Genomic DNA, 20,901 nt, shown 5'->3' on the forward strand with positions numbered 1-20,901 from the left:
AACTTCATTTTGATGAGCATGAAGCTTCTTTTAGACAAAAGTCTCTTGTAATCCTATTTCTACTACAACTTCCTGCATATTTCACTATACCAAATATTGAGAAACTTGGTAAATTGCATCATTTCTCTTCATCGAACCCTAATTACATTTTTAATGCTCTTTTGTTTGTGTGTAACTTTCAGTGATGGTACGCTAAATCCAAATGGAGTGAGATTTGGAAGTTCCGAAATCTATAACATAGGTAGGAAACTTTCATCCACCTTTTGCAACTGTGACATTTGTGTAGCCTTAAATCTGAAACGTGAGTGTTTACAGCAGTGTTAAAAGGCTTAATTAATAACACACTAGCCCCTTTCCAATGAAAGATCTCAAGAAGAGGATATATTTAACAACGAAATACTGCTTTGCTGACTATGAAATTGCTTCCTTTCCAAAAGGATCTACGGAGCTGGAGGTGACTAAATGAAATGCACTGCATTTTCCTCATTAGATGTTGCATTCATGTAATAAGGCTTACAAGAATTGTGCGAACCATTTTATGTGACTTTGTAAGAGAATCCGTTATTTCTGTGGTTTGTCCATCCAAGGCGAACTGTTAAACAGTACTTGATTGTTTTTAGTGAGCCATTGTCAATAGCTGAAATAAATTCTTGTTTTTTTTTTTTTGTTTACTGCCATAAGTGACTCTGTGCACAAAGGCAGTGTGTGACTGTATGAAGTCAGCAGAAAGTTAACAGCGATGAGGGAGGGCAGAGAGATGGTGTCAAGCATTCCACTGGCATAGTGAATCGAGGTATTGTTTAGCTGTAAAAGCTGTCCTCCTTGTACAATGTGAAGTCTGGAGGGTCAGCTTCCCTTGTGGGCGGAGGGGCAACTTTCAGAATGTTCATGGCTATTGCCCTAGGCTACACTTCACTTAGTTACTCCCTTACGTAAGCTTTGGAACAGTCTCTCCCTTGTCTTGTTTTTGGAATATACAAGCTGGATTCTGATCCAGGTTACATTGGTGGAAATATCTGATTGTGGCTCCCTGTGTTTAAGGGCTTTGCTGTAGAACTATCAGTATAATAAGTAAATGTTTGTTTCAGTTAGGGATGCAGTTGAATACTGAACCAATTTGTGATCAGCCTGTTTTGATGATGTCCCCTCACCTTTTTTTAATGCAGTTGAGATTGTACTACTTGGAGGGAGGGACGCACACATTCGCGCGCGCACACACACACACCACTTAGTCTCTCTGGACCTCCATTCCCCATCTGTACAATGGGGATAATAGCATTGGCCTATCTCACTTGGTGGTTAAGGATAAATACATTAAGGACCCAGAAGTGCTCAGACAGTGATAATAGGGGGTATAGCAGTACCTTAGTTAGCTGTGGTAGTATTGCTTGTGCTAAATCAAAAGGTTTATTAATCCAACAACTATATCAAAATGTTTGGCCTGACCTAAGTCAGTATTTATTGGGTCTATAAACTTTGATGTTCACTTGAGCAGAAATCAATGACTGGGATTTAAAAAAAAACAAAAAACCACAAGGGAGTTAGGCACCCAAGTGCACTGACTTTCAGTGCGGTTTGCTTATCTAATTGCCTTAAACTTCTTTGAAAATCTTTGTCAGTGGGATTGGCCTACCTAATTGTGGCACTTGGGTGCCTAATTCCCTTAGGTGTTCCCTTTAAGAATCCCAGTCAATATCTGCTGCTTGTTTGCCTCATCAGTGCCAGAACAGATGATGAGAGATATGCCCTTTTAGTGTAAAATAAAAAAAAAAGCATCCCGTGGAAAACAAGTGCATGTGATAACGAAGCACTTTACTTCTCTTTCAGTGGAAGCCTTTGAGGAGGTTTCAGATAGCCTCTGTGTCCCACAGTACAACAAAGAGGGGGAGGAAAGAGTGATCCTCTTCCTGAAGATGGCGTCGGACCAGGTGTTCAGTCAGGATCTGGTGAAAAGGATTAGGGATGCGATACGCATAGCGCTGTCTGCCAGACATGTTCCTAGCCTCATTCTAGAAACCAAAGGCATTCCGGTATGTCATGAAAACACTGCCTAATTTTTTTTCTTGCTCACCTTGAGCAGTAATTAAGGAGCAGTTGTCATCACTCTTCAAACCCACATGCCTGGAAATTTTAGCATCTTAAAAAGCATTTTCAAGTTTTATAAATAGTTTGTCTGTTGCCTAGCGACTTAAGGTTTTTTTTTTTTTTTTTTGTTTTTCAACTAAGCTTGTTTTTGGAACTATCTCTACCCATCCTTGGTTTATAAATATACATGTACCCTGCTGAGTTAAAGATTGTTTTTTTTCTTATAAAATACTTTCTGTGCTTTCTCAATACGTATTATAAAACTAATTTTAGCTTTTAGGTGTGCCAAAAAGCTTTTGCTTGCCTTTTTTAGTGTTTTCCCATTTCAAATGGTATGTTTTTGAGAGCATTGAGCAAATGTTTGAAATCACTTTTACATCAGTTTTGCATTTCAATTTTAGGTCCATCCATATTAACAACCGCTATAACTACAATAAGAGACCTTTCTCCATTTGTCTAACAAATATATAATTATAGTCACACTATATATAGCACCACTGCGGCATCATTTTAATGTCAGACACATTCTCTGCAACACAGCTATATCTTGCTCTGCCCATTGAATGGGCTCAGTGGAAATGAATCTTTTTTTTTTTTCCATCTTGAGCTATTCTAAATCTGTGATCTTAATATGGTGTGTTTAACAAGGCCAGGGAGAAAGGGAAGTCCCTGGTGATGGCCTTTATCCGGTCTAGTGTGCCGTTTTGTGAGCACGGATGTGAATGAATCGTACTTTAATCAGTATATTTGCATGCTATGTAGAGATATAGTCATCTTGTCTCTGTTCTCAAGTGTGGGAAACTTTCTCTTCTGATAAAGCAGAGATGGACATCAAAAATACTTTCCCTGGTTTAACTTTTACCTAAAATCAGAAAAAATATACTCAGTAGTGAGAGAGCTTACAGTAATTCAGTACTGATATGGAAGGCTGGAGCTGGGATCCCCAGAAAAGAGTATACGGTCAGTAAATGACTGACTGTGTCACTGCTAAACCACAGGGGCTCTTTCTGCAGTCGAACACCTCGTTCCTTCCCAAGGAAAAGCCTGCTGCCTCCACAGAGTGGTGGACACCTTTATACATTTGTTTGAGAGAGACCCTCCATTTTCAAACGTGTCTGTGCAGGTGAGCATGCTGGGCCTGATTTTACTCAACTGTGCAGCACAGTAACCCGTCTTGTCTTCAGTGGAGTTACTGACACCCCCCCCCCCCTCGTCCCCCCCCGCCTCCTGTTGTAAGTCAGGCTTATGGAGCCTGGTCCAAGAGGATTCTGCTTGGTGCTCCTCCGTCCTTCTTCCAACTCACTGGAGGAGCCTCTCCATTTTAAAAGCCCTATCCCCAGTTGCCACCTGCTGCTCTGTGAGCAGCTCACTGTTGGCAAGGCCGGAAGGTGCAGGGTAGTTCCTAGCAGGCCATGTGCATATGAGCTTAAGTCTTCAAAAACAACAAGGAGTCTGGTGGCACCTTAAAGACTAAGGTGCCACCAGACTCCTTGTTGTTTTTGTAGATACAGACTAACACGGCTACCCCCTGATACATGGTATCAAGTATCAGGGGGTAGTAACTCTTCAAGCATTTTCTCTAAAGCACTGTAAGCCTAATTTTGCAAACATTGATGCCTAGCTAAATCCAAATGTAGGCTCCTGACTCAGTGGCCTGCCTTTCAGAGGCACTGAGCACCAGGAGCTCCCATTTGGTTTCATACTTCAGGCAAGGGCCAGGTTCTGGTGTCTGTTGGTTGCAGGGGAGTTCCTCCTGGCTTACACTGCTGTAAATAAGTAGCATTGGGCCTAGCATGTCTTGTTTGCATGAGGGTTTAAAAAAAAAAAACAAAAACCCACCTTCGTGACTTATCTCTTGAGTGATGATATAGATTTTCTAGACCGCAACTGTGGCTTCTACATAAAATGTTAAATTTCAAAGATTCATAAATCACCTGAATGTAAAGAATGAAGTTGATGGCGATGAGGCATTTATGAGAGCCAGCCCCTTAGGAATGCCTGCTTAGAGCGTTAATTAGTTCACACTGTGACTGAATTTACAATGGAATGAATTTTAATTATATTTCAGATGATGAAATGTATCCGCAGCAAAGTGATCAAAGCTGTCTCCTTGCTTTCTTTTGAAGGTTTTACTTGTGAAGAAAAATCTTTCCATATACTGTTATTTCTAGATGTAAATTTGCGTTTATAAAAACAAACTACCTGCCCCTATCTAAAATTATAGGGCTTTGAGCCTGGTGTCATTTTACACTGGTTGAAATTGGGAATAACTCTGGCATCAGTGGAGTTAGTGGTATAAGGGATCAGGCCAATATTTTACAAACTATCAAAAACGCTGGAAAAGGCTTGGAAATTGTTTCATGCTTATAGTTATGTTTAAAGAACTTTTTTTGCCTGTGCACAGATAATCTACAGTGATAAAGGGCTGTGCACACAAGCATCAGTTTATATTGTAAATTTTTACAATATTCTTGATCTGGTCAGAACTCCTGATCCACTTTGACATTTATACTGTCTTTGGACTGGGCTTGTGTTAACTGATACAAAACTGTGGCAGTCCCCTGCTGTTCTGTCTGATGGGTATTTGGTATGGATAAACCTTTCAGGGTTAGTATTTAGGGAATTTGAACTGGGAAAGGTTTGCAGTATCTTGACTGAACAAGCACAGTGGCCCCAATTTTTGGCAAAGCACTTAAGCATACACTTAGTTAAATGCTTGCTGCCAGCTTTTTGAAACGTGTATGACCAGCTCCCCCTCCCGCCCAAAGAGAAGTGAACTTCCAGCAGCTCCCGTCAACTTCACTGGGAATTCTAGGTCCTCTTCGCATCTCAAAACCAGACTGGCAATCACTGAGGAAGAAGAGTGGCTATTTAGGGTCGTGCAAGGGGATAAGAACTATGTAGTATTAAACAAGGGAAAAATTAGACCAAATACCTGAATAATTTCCTAACTATACAATATTGTTAAAGACCATTTGGCCTGCTCTGAAAAATCTTTAATGAAAAGGTGTCTCAGAAGGACTAATTTCTGGGCTTCACCTTAAGGAGATCTAGCAAAACAGCCAGTGGAGTCCCTGGTCCATATGCAGATGGACCAGCTCAGAGTTATCTTGCTGCAACTTCAGTTATCTTAACCAAAATGAAGATTAGACTAAACAAGGCGGCGGTTGGCCTGATTTTTCAGTACCAAACGATGCTCTTGTTCAACGGCTTCCTTAATGGAGACACTTTGTGCTCCCTAAAAATGGGATTGACCATCCCTGCCAACAGGAGAGACAGGTCTTCCCTACTGGTTTTTGCCAGCCAAGAATTCCACTGTTTGGAGCACAGATTGAGAATTCTTCACTGCACAATTGCAGTAGTGCCTCGGTGAGCAACACTGAAACCCAAGCACAGAGAACCTATCTTTTTTTTGCCTCCTCATGATGTCTTGTTTCCACAGAAGCTGAGTTTTCTATCTAAATCTGTTTTGATTAACAGCAGTTAAACCTCTAGGGAAACAATTGAAAGTCCTTGAAATAGAATCCAAGTTGTGTAGCTTGGCTCCATCTCCAAGCTCACGGCTTTGAAAAGCAGGGTGTTGGTTTGGCCCCTTATAAAGAAAGGGAACACTACCAGAATTGAGATCAAGGTACGTGTGTACACATGCACGTATGCAGGGCTGCTTGGATCTAGGGTTTTGATTTGGGCCTATTTCTAGAAAACCTAAAAAGCTGAAAATCAGGTGTAATTTTAAATGGCAGTAAGTTTCAAAATTTTAATTATTGCATCAAGGGGCTGATCCTGCTTCCCTAGAAGTAAATGGGAGCTGGCTTAGGCTGATGGTATTGTCTCTTAAAAACAAAACTAAAATCACTAATCACTCAGCGAATTCCATTTGCTTTTCAAATTGTTTAAGAAACTATTTGGTGTCCGGTGTAGCAGTGGAGGCAGGAATTCTGCGAGGGGTAACGATTCAATTCCAGCTTTGGTGGTGGCTTTTCCATTGGGTCATCCATAAAGCAACCAGAGAAGAGTGCAGCTTCATTGGTGACTTTTTTTTAATATATTTTGCAGTACACAATAAATGGGAAGAAAGTTGAAGTGGCTGTGAAGCAGATCATTGCAGGGAAAGACGTTGATCAGCGGGGATCTTTCTCAAATCCAGAGACACTGGACTTGTACCAAAATATTCCTGAGCTTCAGAATTTCTGAATGTTTGGTTCTTTTGCATCTGTGTTCTGTGCTTGTACTGTATATATGAATACTGTATGTAAAGAAAACACTATTTAAATACCAGTGGTTCTTTTAAAGGAAAAATATTTCGTTAAGTGCATTATGAAAGGCTTGGGTAAAATTTAGCTACTTTTTACCAGATGACTATGCCATATGTCTTGGAGTCTATCTTTAAGCCTGGAAGAGGGAAGACTGCCTGTTGGGTTTTTATATATGTGACAAATGCATCTTTTCGGGTTAGATTTAGATCAACAACCTGACAAACTGGAACCTGAATAGCAAACTGTTTCCAACTGATAATGAAATATTGTGTTCATAAAACTGATTTTTTCCATTTTTTTTAAATGGAATTCAAGCTATTTATTTAAAAAAAAAAAAAACTGTTAGAGCCAGGTGCAGGGATTGTTCCTTTTTTTTTTTTTTTTTTTTTTTTTTTTTTTTAAATGATGTTTGTCCTATTCAGGAGGGTACAGGCATGTCAGCATGGCCATGAAATATAAAAGTATGGAATACTTTGTTTTTTATAAAGCCACATCTTAATTCACTGTATCTCTTATTTGACTGTCTCAGTTTGAGCACAGTCTTGAAATATCTCATTGTACCGTTGGAGGTAACTGCTGCTTCATTTTGTGATTATCTTCACATGTAGTTTTAAGCTTTTAGCTGATATGTTTTTAGGTTTTTTTGGGGGGGGGGCGAGAGGGAGGGGGACAAATGCTGTCACTTTTCTGTTGGTGAAAATCAGTGGGGGTTTTTTTTTTGTTTTGTTTTTTTGGATTTATATCCTTGTAACTGAGGATAGAATTTGACTTTTACTGCTCTAAAATCCATTATTAGAGAGTCCAAAGGCAAAAATCCAGTATTGTATTAGCTGAACAATTCCAGTGTATTAATGTAATAAAAGCCAATGTTTTTTGTAAAACTTTTTTTACTATGTGATATTGAAAGTGAGAAACTAAATTTTTTAAAATTCTTTATCTTTCCAGTTTATAAAAGGGGAAAAAACCTTTTACAAGTATGTTGACACTATAAAATGGAAACACACTGTTTTTCACAAAAGATACAATTGCGATAGGTATACAGAGCCCCTGGCATTCAGCATCCCATGCACTATTTGAATATTGTGGGTAAAATATTTAATGCATTAAAATCATGGGTGTCCTTAATTGTGTTCAGTGCATTCATTGCTGTTAATACGTTAAACTTAATAAAAATGAAATAAACTGATCCTTAAACGTTGGTTTTCATTTTCACTCAATTGTCTCATTTGACTTTCTTTTTTCTTTCTGCGTGCTCTGGTATGATCTGATTCTTAGCTTAACTTCCTTTTTCTCTTCTTCCTCTCCCCCCCCAACACTTTTTTAAAAATCTTTTTCTCTCCCCTCTTCCCCCAAAAATCCTACATTGTATGCTCCTCAGGGCAGGGGTTGTCATCTTCCTGTTATGTACAGCACTGGGCACGTGGCACATTACTGAGCTGAGTGTTCATGCATGGGGTGTGGCGCATGTGAACAATGCAGAAGCAAGCCTGCCAGGAATGTGCCCCTCTGCTTTACATCTACTGGCACTGTAGTTAAATAGTATGTCAGGCTACATCGGGGTCCCTAACACAGCGCCCACGGGCATCTAAGTGCACCGGTGGACAAGCATCCGCCAAAATGCCTTGTTGGCTGCATTTCAGCGGATGCTCCTCTGCCGCCACGGTCCTCCGTGGCTCATCGTCTGGCGCCCGCCAGATGAAAAAGGTTGGGGACCACTGGGCTAGCACTTCACTGCAAAAAGTGTGTTACTGTGGAGACAGCAAACACAATGTAAAATGCTAGTGGAGATAAGTAACTGGAGTTCTTCTTCGAGTGATTGTTCACGTCCATTACACATTAGGTGTACGCGCGCCGCGTGCATGGACGTCGGAAACTTTTTTCCTTAGTGGCTCCCGTCGGGCCGGCAGGGCCCCCTCCTTCCCGCCAGAGCGGCGCCCCGCTCCAGGGTATATATATCCCTGCCGACCCGACCCCTCCAGTTCCTTCTTACCGTCCATGGCGGCGTTGGAACAACTCTGTCTCTCATCTGAGAGTGTCCCTTAGCAATAGTCATTAGTGTTATCTAGCAGTTATCAGTTAGTTTGTAGTAGTGTTGAGCCAGTAGTTAACAGCTCATTAGGGTACTTAAAGTTCCTGCCGGGGTTGTTTGTTCAGCCCCGGCACCGGCCCCGGGCGGTGGGGTATGCCACACGCCCAAGGCTTCAAGGCTTGTGCCACGTGCCGCAGGCCTATGCCATTGACCGACCCCCATGCCTCGTGTCTCTGTTGCCTGGGGGAGGCTCACCAGAAAGAGCGCTGCAAGATCTGCAAGGCCTTTAAGCCCAGAACTAAAAAAGAGAGGGACTTTTGCCTTAAGCAGCTGCTCATGGAGACGGCGTTACAGCCATCCACTTCGACGGCACCGTCTGCCTCCGTGCGGAGCGCCCCGGCATCGGTGCGGAAACCGGCGCCGGCGGGTCACCCGAAGCCCGCGGCACCGACCCAGCGGGGAAATACACGACGCCGATCGTCTTCGCCGGCGAAAGCGAAGGGCCAACCTAAGGCCCGAGGACGCTCCCCGCACAAGAGGGCGGCACTGGTAAAGACCTCGAGTGCCCCTAAGGCCGATACGGCCCCAACACGGGCCCCGGTAGTGGCTCCGGCGCCGAAAGGCCCGTCGAGCCCCGGGATGGGCGCGTCGAGTGAGGATGAAGGGCTGGAGGAGCTCGTGGAACAGCCCTCCACTCCAGACACGTTTGAGGCAGCTAAGGACCTCATTGCTTTGTCCGTCGAGGCCCTGGCACGCGCTGAGGGCGCTCCGCCGATGCTGCCACACAGAGGCAAGCCGGCGATGGTGCGCCCATCACGGTCGCCGTCTCGGCACCGTTCCAGGAACCGGTCCCGGTCGAGCTCCACCTCGGTGGACTCCCGGTTGCCCTCGGCGCAGGAAGCACCGCAGCAGTCGGGCTTCAACAAGCGGTCGGCACCGACTCAGCAACCGAGCACGAGTCGGCACCGCGAAGCGTCGGTGGTTCGTTACCCGATGCCGACCAGCCGTAGCCGTTCCCGGTCCCGCGATCACCGGTACCATTCCAGGTCCAGGTCGGTGAGGCGCTATTCCAGGTCCTGGTCGTGGAGGCGCTACTCCCCAAAACCGGACCGGCACCATCCTACGGCTCCACCGTGGCCTTCCAGGTCACCGTCCGTGGTCTCGGGGACTGACTCAGACCGGTACGGCAGGTATGCCCATAGGGCACAGGCCAGCAGGGACTACGGTCAGTCCCAATGGGGCCAACCGAGCCAATAGCCATTCTGGACACCCTGGGTCTACCACCAGCAAGGGCCCCCATCGAGGGCCTCGAGGTCTGGGCCATCCGGGTACCGATCCCGCTCCCCGCGGCACCGCCCGCCATTGTATAGGGAGGCAACAGTCTCTAGACCACCGGAGCGGGAAGGAGTGGACTCGGCACAGAGTACGGTGCCGTCCCAATCCCACGGTGCGGGTCAGGCCCCAGAGGAACAACTGGCTGATGCCGGATTGCAGGATAATGAGGATGGGCAGAAGGCCCCGACCTCTTCCTCCTCGCCAGACGAGGCGGTAGTGGGCACACTGGTGTCCGGCCCTCCCCCGATTGACCATCGGGCACACCAAGACCTGCTTCGCCGGGTAGCCCTCAATCTGGGCTTGCAAGCGGAGGAGACTGTAGAGCAGGATGACCCCATGGTCGATATCCTGAGCCCAGAGGGCCCCTCCAGAGTCACTCTCCCGATTATACGGACAGTACAGTCCAACTATAAGACGGTGTGGCAAACACCGGCCTCCAGTGCGCCAACTGCAAAAGGCGTGGAGAGAAAATACTTCGCCCCCTCTAGAGGGTTTGACTTCCTCTTTCTACACCCGTCCCCCTGTTCGCTGGTGGTCTCGGCGGTCAACGAAAAAGAGCGGCATGGCCAGCAAGCTCCTGCCCCCAAGGGCAAGGAAGCTAAGAGATTGGACTTATTTGGGAGGAAAGTCTATTCATCTGGGGGCCTTCAACTGAGGATCGCCAATCAGCAGGCGATTCTAAACAGGCACAATTTTAACTCTTGGGCATCAGTTGCCAAGTTTAAGGACTCCCTCCCACCTGACGCGCATCAGGAGTTCACGGCCCTGGTGGATGAGGGAATGGCAGTGGCCAAGACCTCATTGCAGGCCGCCCTAGACTCAGCCGACGCTGCGGCTAGAACAATTGCGTCGGGAGTCGTGATGAGGCGTTCGGCGTGGTTGCAGGCTTCAGGTCTCCCGCCAGAGGTGCAGACCACGCTGCAGGACCTCCCGTTTGAAGGTTCGGGCTTGTTTTCCGACCAGACGGACGCCAGGCTACATAGCCTTAAGGACTCACGAGCGACCCTTAAGTCGTTGGGTATGCACACTCCGGTAACACAGCGTAAGCCCTTTAAACCCCAGCCACCGCAAAGGCAATATCACCCTCGCCCCCGACACGAGCCGTACCGCCGTCGAGGCAGGGATAACAGGCGGAGACGTAACAATACGCCTAACCAGGGCCAGAGTCACGGCCAGGGCAAGCCACAGCCAGGGAATAAACCAGGCTTTTGAAGCTACGCCCGAGGACAGCGTACCATATTCCATACCGGATCCTCCTCTGTTTTTCAAAGACCGCCTGTCCCATTTCTACCGGGCATGGTCGCGCATAACATTGGACCGATGGGTCCTGCGCACAGTGAAGGCGGGCTATACCCTCCAGTTTTCCTCGCCCCCTCCCTGCCATCCCCCTTCCCCGTCCCTCTTCAGGGACCCTTCTCACGAGCAACTTCTCACACAGGAGGTTCAGACCCTTCTCGCTGCTGGAGCAGTAGAAGAGGTCCCAACAGACCTGAGGGGAAAAGGATTCTACTCCAGATACTTCCTGATCCCCAAGGCAAAAGGAGGCCTCCGTCCTATTTTGGACCTGCGCGATCTAAACAAGTTTCTGATCAAAGCTCGCTTCCGTATGGTCTCCCTGGGAACTATTATCCCATCCCTGGATCCGGGGGATTGGTAAGCTGCCCTCGATATGAAAGATGCCTATTTTCACATCGCAATCAATCCGGCTCACAGGCGATTCCTGCGCTTCATTGTCGACCAGCGCCATTTCCAATTTACGGTCCTGCCTTTCGGCCTGGCGTCAGCACCACGAGTGTTCACGAAATGCATGTCCGTGGTAGCAGCCTTCCTTCGAAAGAGAGGGATGCGTGTGTTCCCGTACCTGGACGATTGGCTACTCGCGGGCAGGTCGGAGGCCGAGGTCCGATCTCACATGACGCTGGCCTTGCAGACGTTCGACAAGCTCGGCCTCCGGGTCAATGTGCCCAAGTCCACGTTAGTCCCCACACAGAGGCTGGACTTCATAGGTGCAACCCTAGACTCGGTAACCGCGCAAGCGAGCCTACCAGAGGCACGGTTCATGTTGATTCACAGAGCCGTAAGCTCGGTCCAAAAGTTCCCCACGACAACGGCAAGGTGTTGCATGCAGCTTCTGGGGCATATGACAGCTTGCACACACGTGGTCAGACATGCCCGCCTGAGGCTCCGGCCTTTACAGTTGTGGTTCGCCCATACGCATCGCCCCAACAGAGACCCATTGGATCAAGTAGTCACGATCCCAAACCAGGTGCTCAGCTTGCTACGCTGGTGGCTCGATCGCCAACAGGTATGCGAAGGGATCCCCTTCGCTGCCCCACAGCCCACTCCGACGTTGGTAACAGATGCATCGGACCTGGGTTGGGGGGCGCACCTGGGGGCACTGCGGACCCAAGGGCTGTGGTCCAGAGAAGACAAGCTGCTTCACATCAATCTGAAGGAGCTAAGAGCGGTTTGCCTCGCCTGTCAGACCTTCCGCACCACCATAAAAGGTCACAGCGTGGCAGTCCTGACGGACAACACTACCGCCATGTTCTATATAAACAAGCAGGGCGGGTCCCGGTCTTCTCCCCTCTGTCACGAGGCACTCCAATTATGGAACTTCTGTATAGCCCATGCGATACACTTCATCGCGACGTATCTTCCGGGGATTCAAAACGGCTTAGCAGACCGCCTCAGCCAATCCTACCGAATGCACGAATGGACGTTGAGGCGAGACGTCCTGCATTCGATCTTCCGGAGGTGGGACTTTCCCTGGGTGGATCTATTCGCCACCAGGGACAACAGCCAATGCCCTCAGTTCTGCTCGTTCCAGAACCTCAGCCGGGGATCATTAGCAGATGCTTTCATGATCCCATGGGGAGGGAGCCTGAGATATGCCTTCCCTCCGTTCCCACTCATACACAAGGTTCTCCTCAAGACCCGCAGGGACAGGGCGACGATCATACTTATCGCCCCGACCTGGCCACGCCAGCCTTGGTTCACGTCCCTGCTGGAACTGTCCATAGCCGATCCAATCACCCTCCCCCTCCATCGCGACCTAGTCACGCAAGACAAAGGTCGCCTACTCCACCCGAACCTGTCTTCGCTACATCTCACGGCGTGGTATCTCTCTGGCTGAATGATGCAGAACACAGGTGCTCTCACCAAGTTCAGCAAATCCTCCTTAATAGTAGGAAGCCCTCTACAAGAGTGACCTACCTGGCAAAATGGAAAAGGTTCTCCCACTGGTGTGAGCCTCAACATATACAGCCTTTACAAGCCTCAGTTCCGTCAATCTTGGACTACCTACTGCACCTCAAGAATCAAGGGCTTGCGCCCGCCTCAATTAGAGTTCACTTAGCCGCTATTTCGGCTTTCCATCCGGGAGAGTTGGGAGTGTCAGTGTTCTCCAACCCCACAGTGGCCCGATTCCTCAAGGGGCTGGAAAGGGTGTTTCCCTACTCGCGCCCGCCTATCCCGGTGTGGAGTCTGAACCTAGTCCTAACAAGACTCATGAGTCCTCCCTTTGAGCCCCTAGCCACTTGCTCCCTCATGCACCTCTCGTGGAAGGTGGCGTTTCTCGTGGCCATCACGTCAGCCAGAAGGGTATCGGAATTGAGGGCCCTCTCTTCGGAACCACCCTATACAGTGTTCCATAAGGATAAGGTGGAACTGAGGCCGCACCCCAAATTCCTCCCAAAGGTGGTATCACAGTTTCACATGGGGCAGGACATTTGCCTACCGGTGTTTTTTCCTAAATCCCATACGGACCCTCACCACCGCAGCCTACATACCCTGGATGTCCGAAGGGCGTTGGCATTTTACCTGGAACGGACCAGGTCGTTCCACAGAACGCCCCAGCTGTTCATTGCTATTGCGGAACGTATGAAAGGCTTGCCTATCTCGACACAGCGCTTGTCGGCATGGATTGTGCATTGTATATGCACTTGTTATGAGCTCGCCAATGTTCCGGCCCCGGAGATCCGGGCCCACTCGACTAGAGCCCAAGCGTCCTCAACGGCCTTCTTGGCGCAGGTCCCTATCCAGGAGATCTGTAAGGCGGCCACCTGGTCGTCCGTACATACGTTCACAGCCCACTACGCGATCCATCATCAGACCAGAGAGGACGCGATGGTCGGTCGGGCTGTGCTACAGTCAGTTGTACCTTGACTCCTACCCACCTCCAATGGTAAGCTTGGGAATCACCTAATGTGTAATGGACGTGAACAATCACTCGAAGAAGAAAGAACGGTTACTTACCTTCTGTAACTGTTGTTCTTCGAGATGTGTTGTTCACGTCCATTACACTTCCCACCCTCCTTCCCCTCTGTCGGAGTCTCCGGCAAGAAGGAACCGGAGGGGTCTGGTCGGCAGGGATATATATACCCTGGAGCGGGGCACCGCTCTGGCGGGAAGGAGGGGGCCCTGCCGGCCCGACGGGAGCCGCTAAGGGAAAAAGTTTCCGACGTCCGTGCACGCGGCGCACGTACACCTAATGTGTAATGGACGTGAACAACACATCTCGAAGAACAACAGTTACAGAAGGTAAGTAACCGTTCTTTTCTATCTCAGTGGAGCTAGTAGAGGTCAATCCTGTCTCCCCCACGTGTCTGGCATTTACCTCCCGTAGCTCTGTCCAATAAAAATTCCAGTGCCTTGTCTCCATTAGCATTTTACATTGCGTTAGCTGTCCCACTGTAAATATACACCTTCTGCAAGGAAGAACATCTCAGGTCTGTATTACTGCACCTCTCATTCGTTGTCAAGTTGTAACTTGAATTGAACTTTTAGTTAATGTGCTATCAGAGCTAACCAAAGCTTTGATCAAAAAGGGACATCATAAGGAAGATCTAGAAAAAGGTGGCTTGAGATGCTGAAGGAAGACCAGAAGAAGCTTGGTGTCAGTTTGGAAGATGTGCTTGAGATGAACAAGAACTGTTGCCCCATCTTGATGGGATAAGACAAAGAAGAAAACGCGTTCCAAGTGGGGGGGATAAGATGAAGAGAAACATCATCATCATCCTAGGGACAGTGACTTTTTTGGGGGGGGGTTCAAATCCTTCTCCAGAGAGAGAGAGAGCCTAATAGGCAACACTGGCTGATATAGTAAGCTTGCTTCAGGGAGCTTGCTTAAGGGGTCCACACCCCTGGAGTGCTGCACAGCTTTCTCTGGGGTCTCCATCTGCCCTAGCATTCAGGGAGGTTGCAGGATCATGGCCATCTGAGACTGTATCCCTGTGTTCACCCTTGTTACAAGACTAATGGGTTTTATACAAAGTATACCTTGTGAGGTTTCATTTGAAAACTAATAATGTGCTGATCATTATTGTCCTGGTGAAATATGTGGCAACATTGTATGTTTAAAAAAAATAATAAAGTAAAATCTTGGTGTTTTTTTTTTTTAAACATTCTGAGACTTTTCCAATCTAGAAAAGCAGGCACAAACTGGTTCCTTGAAGACAAAAGGCAAACTGATGCCTCAGCCAGGTGTCGTCAAAATCAAATGGACCATCACCTGGTTAAGCAGCCATTCTTTGGCAGGAAAAAGGGTGAGAGTGAGAAATGTACATGTTGGCAAAGAAACAGCTGGAAGTTCCCATCTCACAGACTGTCTCGTGAACCCCAGCTGGAGATGATTCTCAAAGGGAAGAAAAAGATTTATTTATGTATGTATTTATTTGTTTTATTATATAAAAAAATGGGGATCAGATGCTCCAAAAGATCTCTGCCTTCATCACTACTCATGGCATCAACACCACCTGAAGGACAAGGAAATTAACACTGAACTAGGAGAGGTCCTGGCTGAAAAGATTCCAGCCAGTAAGACTGCTAAAGCATATGGTGAGAGAAATCTTTGCTTTGAATTCACTTAGCTTGTTAAGTTAGGTATTAGTTTGTGTTTTACCTTTTTATTTCTTCGTAACCTATTCTGATTTATGCCTCATTACTTGTAATCACTTAAAATCTCTCTGTAGTGAATTATACCTCTTAATGTTTTATCTAAATCAGTGTGTGTGGGAAATGTCATTTGGGATAATGATATTTGTGCATATTTTCTATTAATGAAATGTCAGACTTTATCTGAGCGTGTGTTGTCCAGGAGGATACTGAGCAGTAAAAGATGCACATTTCTGTGGCAAAGTCTGGGACTGGGAATTTGCTGGTGGTGTTCTGTAATTGAACACACTTGATGGGTTGGTGGCCAGTCTAGGGAGGGGTGACTTACATGGTGGAGGCTGTGTGGGGGCAGGTCAGGAGTGGTTGATCTCACAGCAAAGCAGTGTAAAAGGCACCCCAGGTTGGAGAAGCGAGGACACCGCTGTCCCAGTCCAGATTGTAGCCTGGGTAATGTCACACCATCCCAACACACAACCGTTTGTGGAACTCTTCTGCAACTGCTAATCTAGCTCTCTTCATTTCAGGAAGATGCGGGCCTGGAAACATCTTCCCGGCTTTTGGGGGTCCATAGAGCACTATTGCTAAGCCAAATCCGTTGTCTCAGTGGAATTTTTCTTTAATGGCTTTGAAACTTTAAACAAAAAAAAAAAGTGTAACAGGATAGTACCCCCAAAATCTTAGCCTTTCTAGCAAAGCGTTTGTGCATGTGCTTAACCTTTATGTATAATAACAGTCCCGCTGACTTCACCAGGGATAATGGCGCTTAAAGTTGAGTACGTGCTTGCTTGTGCCTTACACTTCAACTCCCCTAGAGCAATACATAATCCCTTTAATTGTCCGTTATGAACAAGCAAAGGGCTGTAGCAAAAATTAGTCAGGTGTTGAATATGCAGTTAGCAGTGGCTATTGTATCAATGCCCTAATAGCCAGGCAGTCCTGTCTTCATGATTTGAACTGAACTATTTGATCCCACTGTGAGGCAGCCCTTTTCTCAAACCGGCCCTGCCTGAGCTGGGTAAGTGAATAATGCAGTCATTGTGGGCAACAGCTTCAGGGCCACTGCGGATTGCAGAGATCTTTCATTGCCAAATGAGATTTTGAAACAAGCCAGTTTCCATGTGACTTTGAGCTGTGGCAGAGTAGACAGTTTGTCGTGCTAATATGATGCGCGCTTCCATATAAAGGCTATGCACCCTCTAGAAATGTAGAGAAGTGAGTTGCTGAGCTGCCAGTAACCTATGATTAAAAGTCCCTCCTATGTACTTTGAATTCCCTGTTCCTCCAGCATGCTAAATATAAATTTTATATTAACTGTGTATATGTAGTCATTAAAACTTCATTACACTGTTCTTTAATTCATGCAAAACGTCTGGAGTTTATCGAGCACACAGATCCGTATAAGTAATTTTGGACTATTTCATTTATGAAAAACAGATGGTTTGGAGACACAGATATGTTGATGACACACACACACACACACACACACACACACACACACACACACACTGCCTAGAGGTTGGGGTGTGTGTGTGTTTTCAATCATGTCTCATATCAAATGCACAGTAGAAAGTTTCTGATTAACAGATGGAATTCGATTTCTTACAAATTTCAGATTTAAAAGTAGTTTGGAAATGGCTTTAGTGCGTAAACCCAACACTTGATGTAGGATAATATGCTGTTTTGCGTTTGTATAGTACTGCTGATCTAAGGAATGCAAAGAACTCTAGAACCATTGAATTACACCTTGGCAGGTAGGCAAGTATACCTGTTTTACAAATAATCTCTTTCTGCCTCAGTCGATTTAAGGGTCTTTCACAAGGGCTGAACATCTGCAACTCCAGCACTCACAAATTCCACTGACTTCAACTGAACAGCTCTGAAAATCAAGCACTGATATAACCTACCTAAGGTCACCTAGGAGAGGCTGTGGCAGAGTTGGGAACAGATCTTCGATTTCCTGAGTCCCACTCCCGCATTCGAATAACTTTTTATTAAAACCACCACCCCTAAAGCTAGGCAAAGGTAAATGCAAATCTCTTAAGTTAGTTACGTCTACAAGTCTGGGTGCACCGGCTACATTCCACCCTATTGGGGAAAATACAGTACCAGGATAAAGCTGGTATGTGGTGCAGGGACAGACTGACTGGTCCTTGCATGGGAATGCAGGAGGAGTAGAGGGCTCAAAGAGCTTCTTTCCTTCAGGTCTCCATCCCCCTGTGCTCCCCTCTTAGGAGCTGGCGCATTGGGAGTCTTTGCACTCGGGGAGATGAGGACAGTGCTGCTATTTGCAATAGCCTCCTTCAGTAGCCCTGTGCCCTGGGAGGAAGAATTGGCTGGACATCAAGGTGGGTTGATGCTGCAGCCTTCGCCAGGGTGGCGCAGCCTTCGCCAGGGTGGCGCAGCAGCCATGTGTTCCAGAGTTTACAGAATGATTCCTGCTGGGTGCTACAATTCTGCACTACTGTCTGCGTCTGAGCAGCAGAACAGCCTTTGCAGCAGACTCAGCTAAGCTCTTTTGACCACAGCATCACACTGGGAGCTCGTGTTCTGCTGATTATCCACCATGACTCCCAAGTTCTTTTAGGAGTCCCTGCTTCCCAGGATTGAGTCCCCCGTCCTGTAAGGTACAGCCTGCAGACTTTGTTCCTAGCTGTATAATTTTACATTTGGTCATTTAAAATGCGTATTGTTTGCTTGAATCCAGCTTACCAAACAATCCAGATCACACTCTAATGGTGACTTGTCCTCCTCATTATTTACCATTCCCCTAGTCTTTGTGCCTTCTGCAAACTTTATCGGTAATGATTTAATGTTTTCTTCCAGGCCATTGATGAAATTAACTATCAGAGTGCCAAGAATTGACCCAAGTGGGACCACACCAGCAACACTCCAGCTCAGTGATGATTGGCTGCTTATAGGTACATTTGTGACCTATTAGTTAGCCATTTTTTAATCCAATTAGTGTGTGCCATGTTGATTTTTGTATTCTATTTTTTTACTCAAAATGTGTGGCACTATGTCAAATGCCTTATAGAAGTCTAAGTGTATTTCATTAACAATATTACTTTTATCAACCTAACATGTAATCTCATTTAAAAAAAAATCTTTCTTTTCTATAAACTTTAATTGGCAGTAATTATATTATTCTCCTTTAATTTGTTGAGTCCCATATCAGCTATTCCATTATTTTTCTCAAGATCAGAGTCAGGCTGACAGGCCTGTAATTACCATTTACCCTTTAAAAATATTGGAACAACATTAACTTTTTTCCAGTCCTCTAGTGTTTCAAGACTTGTTGAAAATAAACATTAACAATCCAGAGGTCCTCGGCCAGCTCTTTTAAAACTCTTGGATGCAAGTTATTTGGAGCTGCTGATTTTAAAAACATCTAGCTTTGTTTTTAAACATCTGTTTAACAGCCTCTTTAGTTATTGTGGGAATGGAGAAAGTATTTGATCATCATAAATCATATGACTACATCACTTGTCCTTCCCTTTCTCCCCCCCAACACAGAACAGAATATTTATTGAACACTTCTCTCTTTGCTCCATTATTATTATTAATTCTACCATTTTCATCTAGTAATGAAGCAATGTCATTGTTAGGTTTCCTTTTGTTTCTAATAATATACATGAAAATCTCCTTCTGACTGTTAGACATAGTTTTCTCTGAGGCCTTTTGCTTCCCTTATGAATTTTCTACACTGCCTAGCTTCTGAATTTATATTCATTATTATTATTATTAACTTTCCCTTTCTTCTGTTTGTTATATATCGGGTTTCACTTCTTCCCTTCTAAGCCAGGTTGTTTTTTTAACCCACGTGGCCTTCTTTCTCAGCTGTGGGATTGTGGCTTTTTGACACATAGTAAAATGTTCTTAAACCATTCCCAATTATCATTCAGATTTTTCTGTTTAAATTCTTTCTTCCAGCTAGTTTGGTTCATAATTAATGCATAACTCATCCAGTTGTGCATTGTTGTTTTATCATTCCCCTACTTTTGAATCCCTCTGCTTTTGTCCTTTTGGTTTAAAACACGTACTTCCCCTCATGTTTACTTTTTAAAAAATTAATTTCCCTTTAGTGGTAGTTCTCCAAGAGGAAATAAAAGTAGGAACACAACAGCTCCTACTGGCTACAGCTGATAAAATTTTATTTGTATGTGCGAGAGAGAGATTGTGTGAGTTACCTCTTCAGTGACTTAAAAACACAGGTAGTTGCCTGATGGAGTGGACTTTCCCTGGAGCCATTATTGTCTTTCAGGTTAATACATACAATTTTTAAAGTATATTATTTACAAGGCAGCACCGTCAGGGTTGAATAGGTAAATCGGTGCTAAAATAAAACTTGAAATGCATCAGAGAGAAGTATTGGATGGATGGCTCGAAGAGAGATCCAGCCAAGTCCTTGTAAAGGTGCACACATGTATCATTGTCACAACCATCACTATCTCTTACACGTGTCTGAGTCCTGGGCCTGGTCTCTTGACATAGTCGTCATACTGACAAGGTGAGGAAGTGGCATGTCTGAGTGACAAACACTCAGATTCTTTAGCGTCACCAAATATTGAGGTTATGTTGCTAACTAGCCCCATTGTTCTGGACTGTTCATTGGCATTCAGCAATCGCACATCAGGAGCTGAAGTGGGGAGGATATAAGAACGGCCATCCTGGGTCAGACCAATGGTCCATCTAGCCCAGTATCCTGTTTTCCGACAATGGCCAATGCCAGGTGCCCCAGAGAGAATGAACAGAACAGGGTAATTTTATTGAGTGATCCATCCCCTGTTGTCAAATTCCAGCTTCTGGCAGCTGGAGGTTTAGGGACACCTAGAGCATGGGGTTGCATCCCTGACCATCCTGGCTAATAGCCATCGATGGACCCATCCTCCATGAACTTCTCTAGTTCTTTTTTTAATCCAGTTACACTTTTGGCCTTCAAAACATCCCCTGTGAGTTACACAGGTTGACTGTGTATTGTGCAAAGAAGTACTTCCTCATGTTTGTCTTAAACCTGCTGCCTATTAATTTCATTGGGTGACCTCTGGTTCTTGAGGTGATCAGTGGTATTTACCCATTTGCATACTTTCTCCACCCCATTCATAAGTAAGGTGGGCAGCATAGGACAGGGGCATCCTCCCTGAGGAGCATTGCGTCCTTCCTATTCATTCAGGAGAAGACAAACTTGTCAGACAGAACGAACAAGCCCTAATGAATTTGTTGTAGTCCGGCACTTGGACTCGGTGATCTGCACTGCTAGTCACTAAGGAGAAAGTGCCTTAACACAGTGGGGTGAGGAGAGAC

General features: G+C 45.8%; 1 protein-coding gene across 1 annotated transcript in view; it reads left to right on the plus strand.

Annotated features, from left to right (window-relative positions):
• Nucleotides 1–6,665, plus strand: part of AACS (acetoacetyl-CoA synthetase) — a 61,416-nt gene extending 54,751 nt beyond the window's left edge. Inside the window, exons 16-18 of the mRNA XM_034791317.1 lie at nucleotides 183–241; nucleotides 1,828–2,030; nucleotides 6,142–6,665. Coding sequence (XP_034647208.1) covers nucleotides 183–241; nucleotides 1,828–2,030; nucleotides 6,142–6,279 — 400 coding nt within the window. The 3' untranslated portion in view covers nucleotides 6,280–6,665. The remainder of the gene's footprint in view (nucleotides 1–182; nucleotides 242–1,827; nucleotides 2,031–6,141) is intronic.
• The last annotated feature ends 14,236 nt before the right edge of the window (nucleotides 6,666–20,901 follow it).

Source organism: Trachemys scripta, chromosome 15 (assembly GCF_013100865.1).
Source record: "Trachemys scripta elegans isolate TJP31775 chromosome 15, CAS_Tse_1.0, whole genome shotgun sequence".
Taxonomy (NCBI): Eukaryota; Metazoa; Chordata; order Testudines; family Emydidae; genus Trachemys; species Trachemys scripta.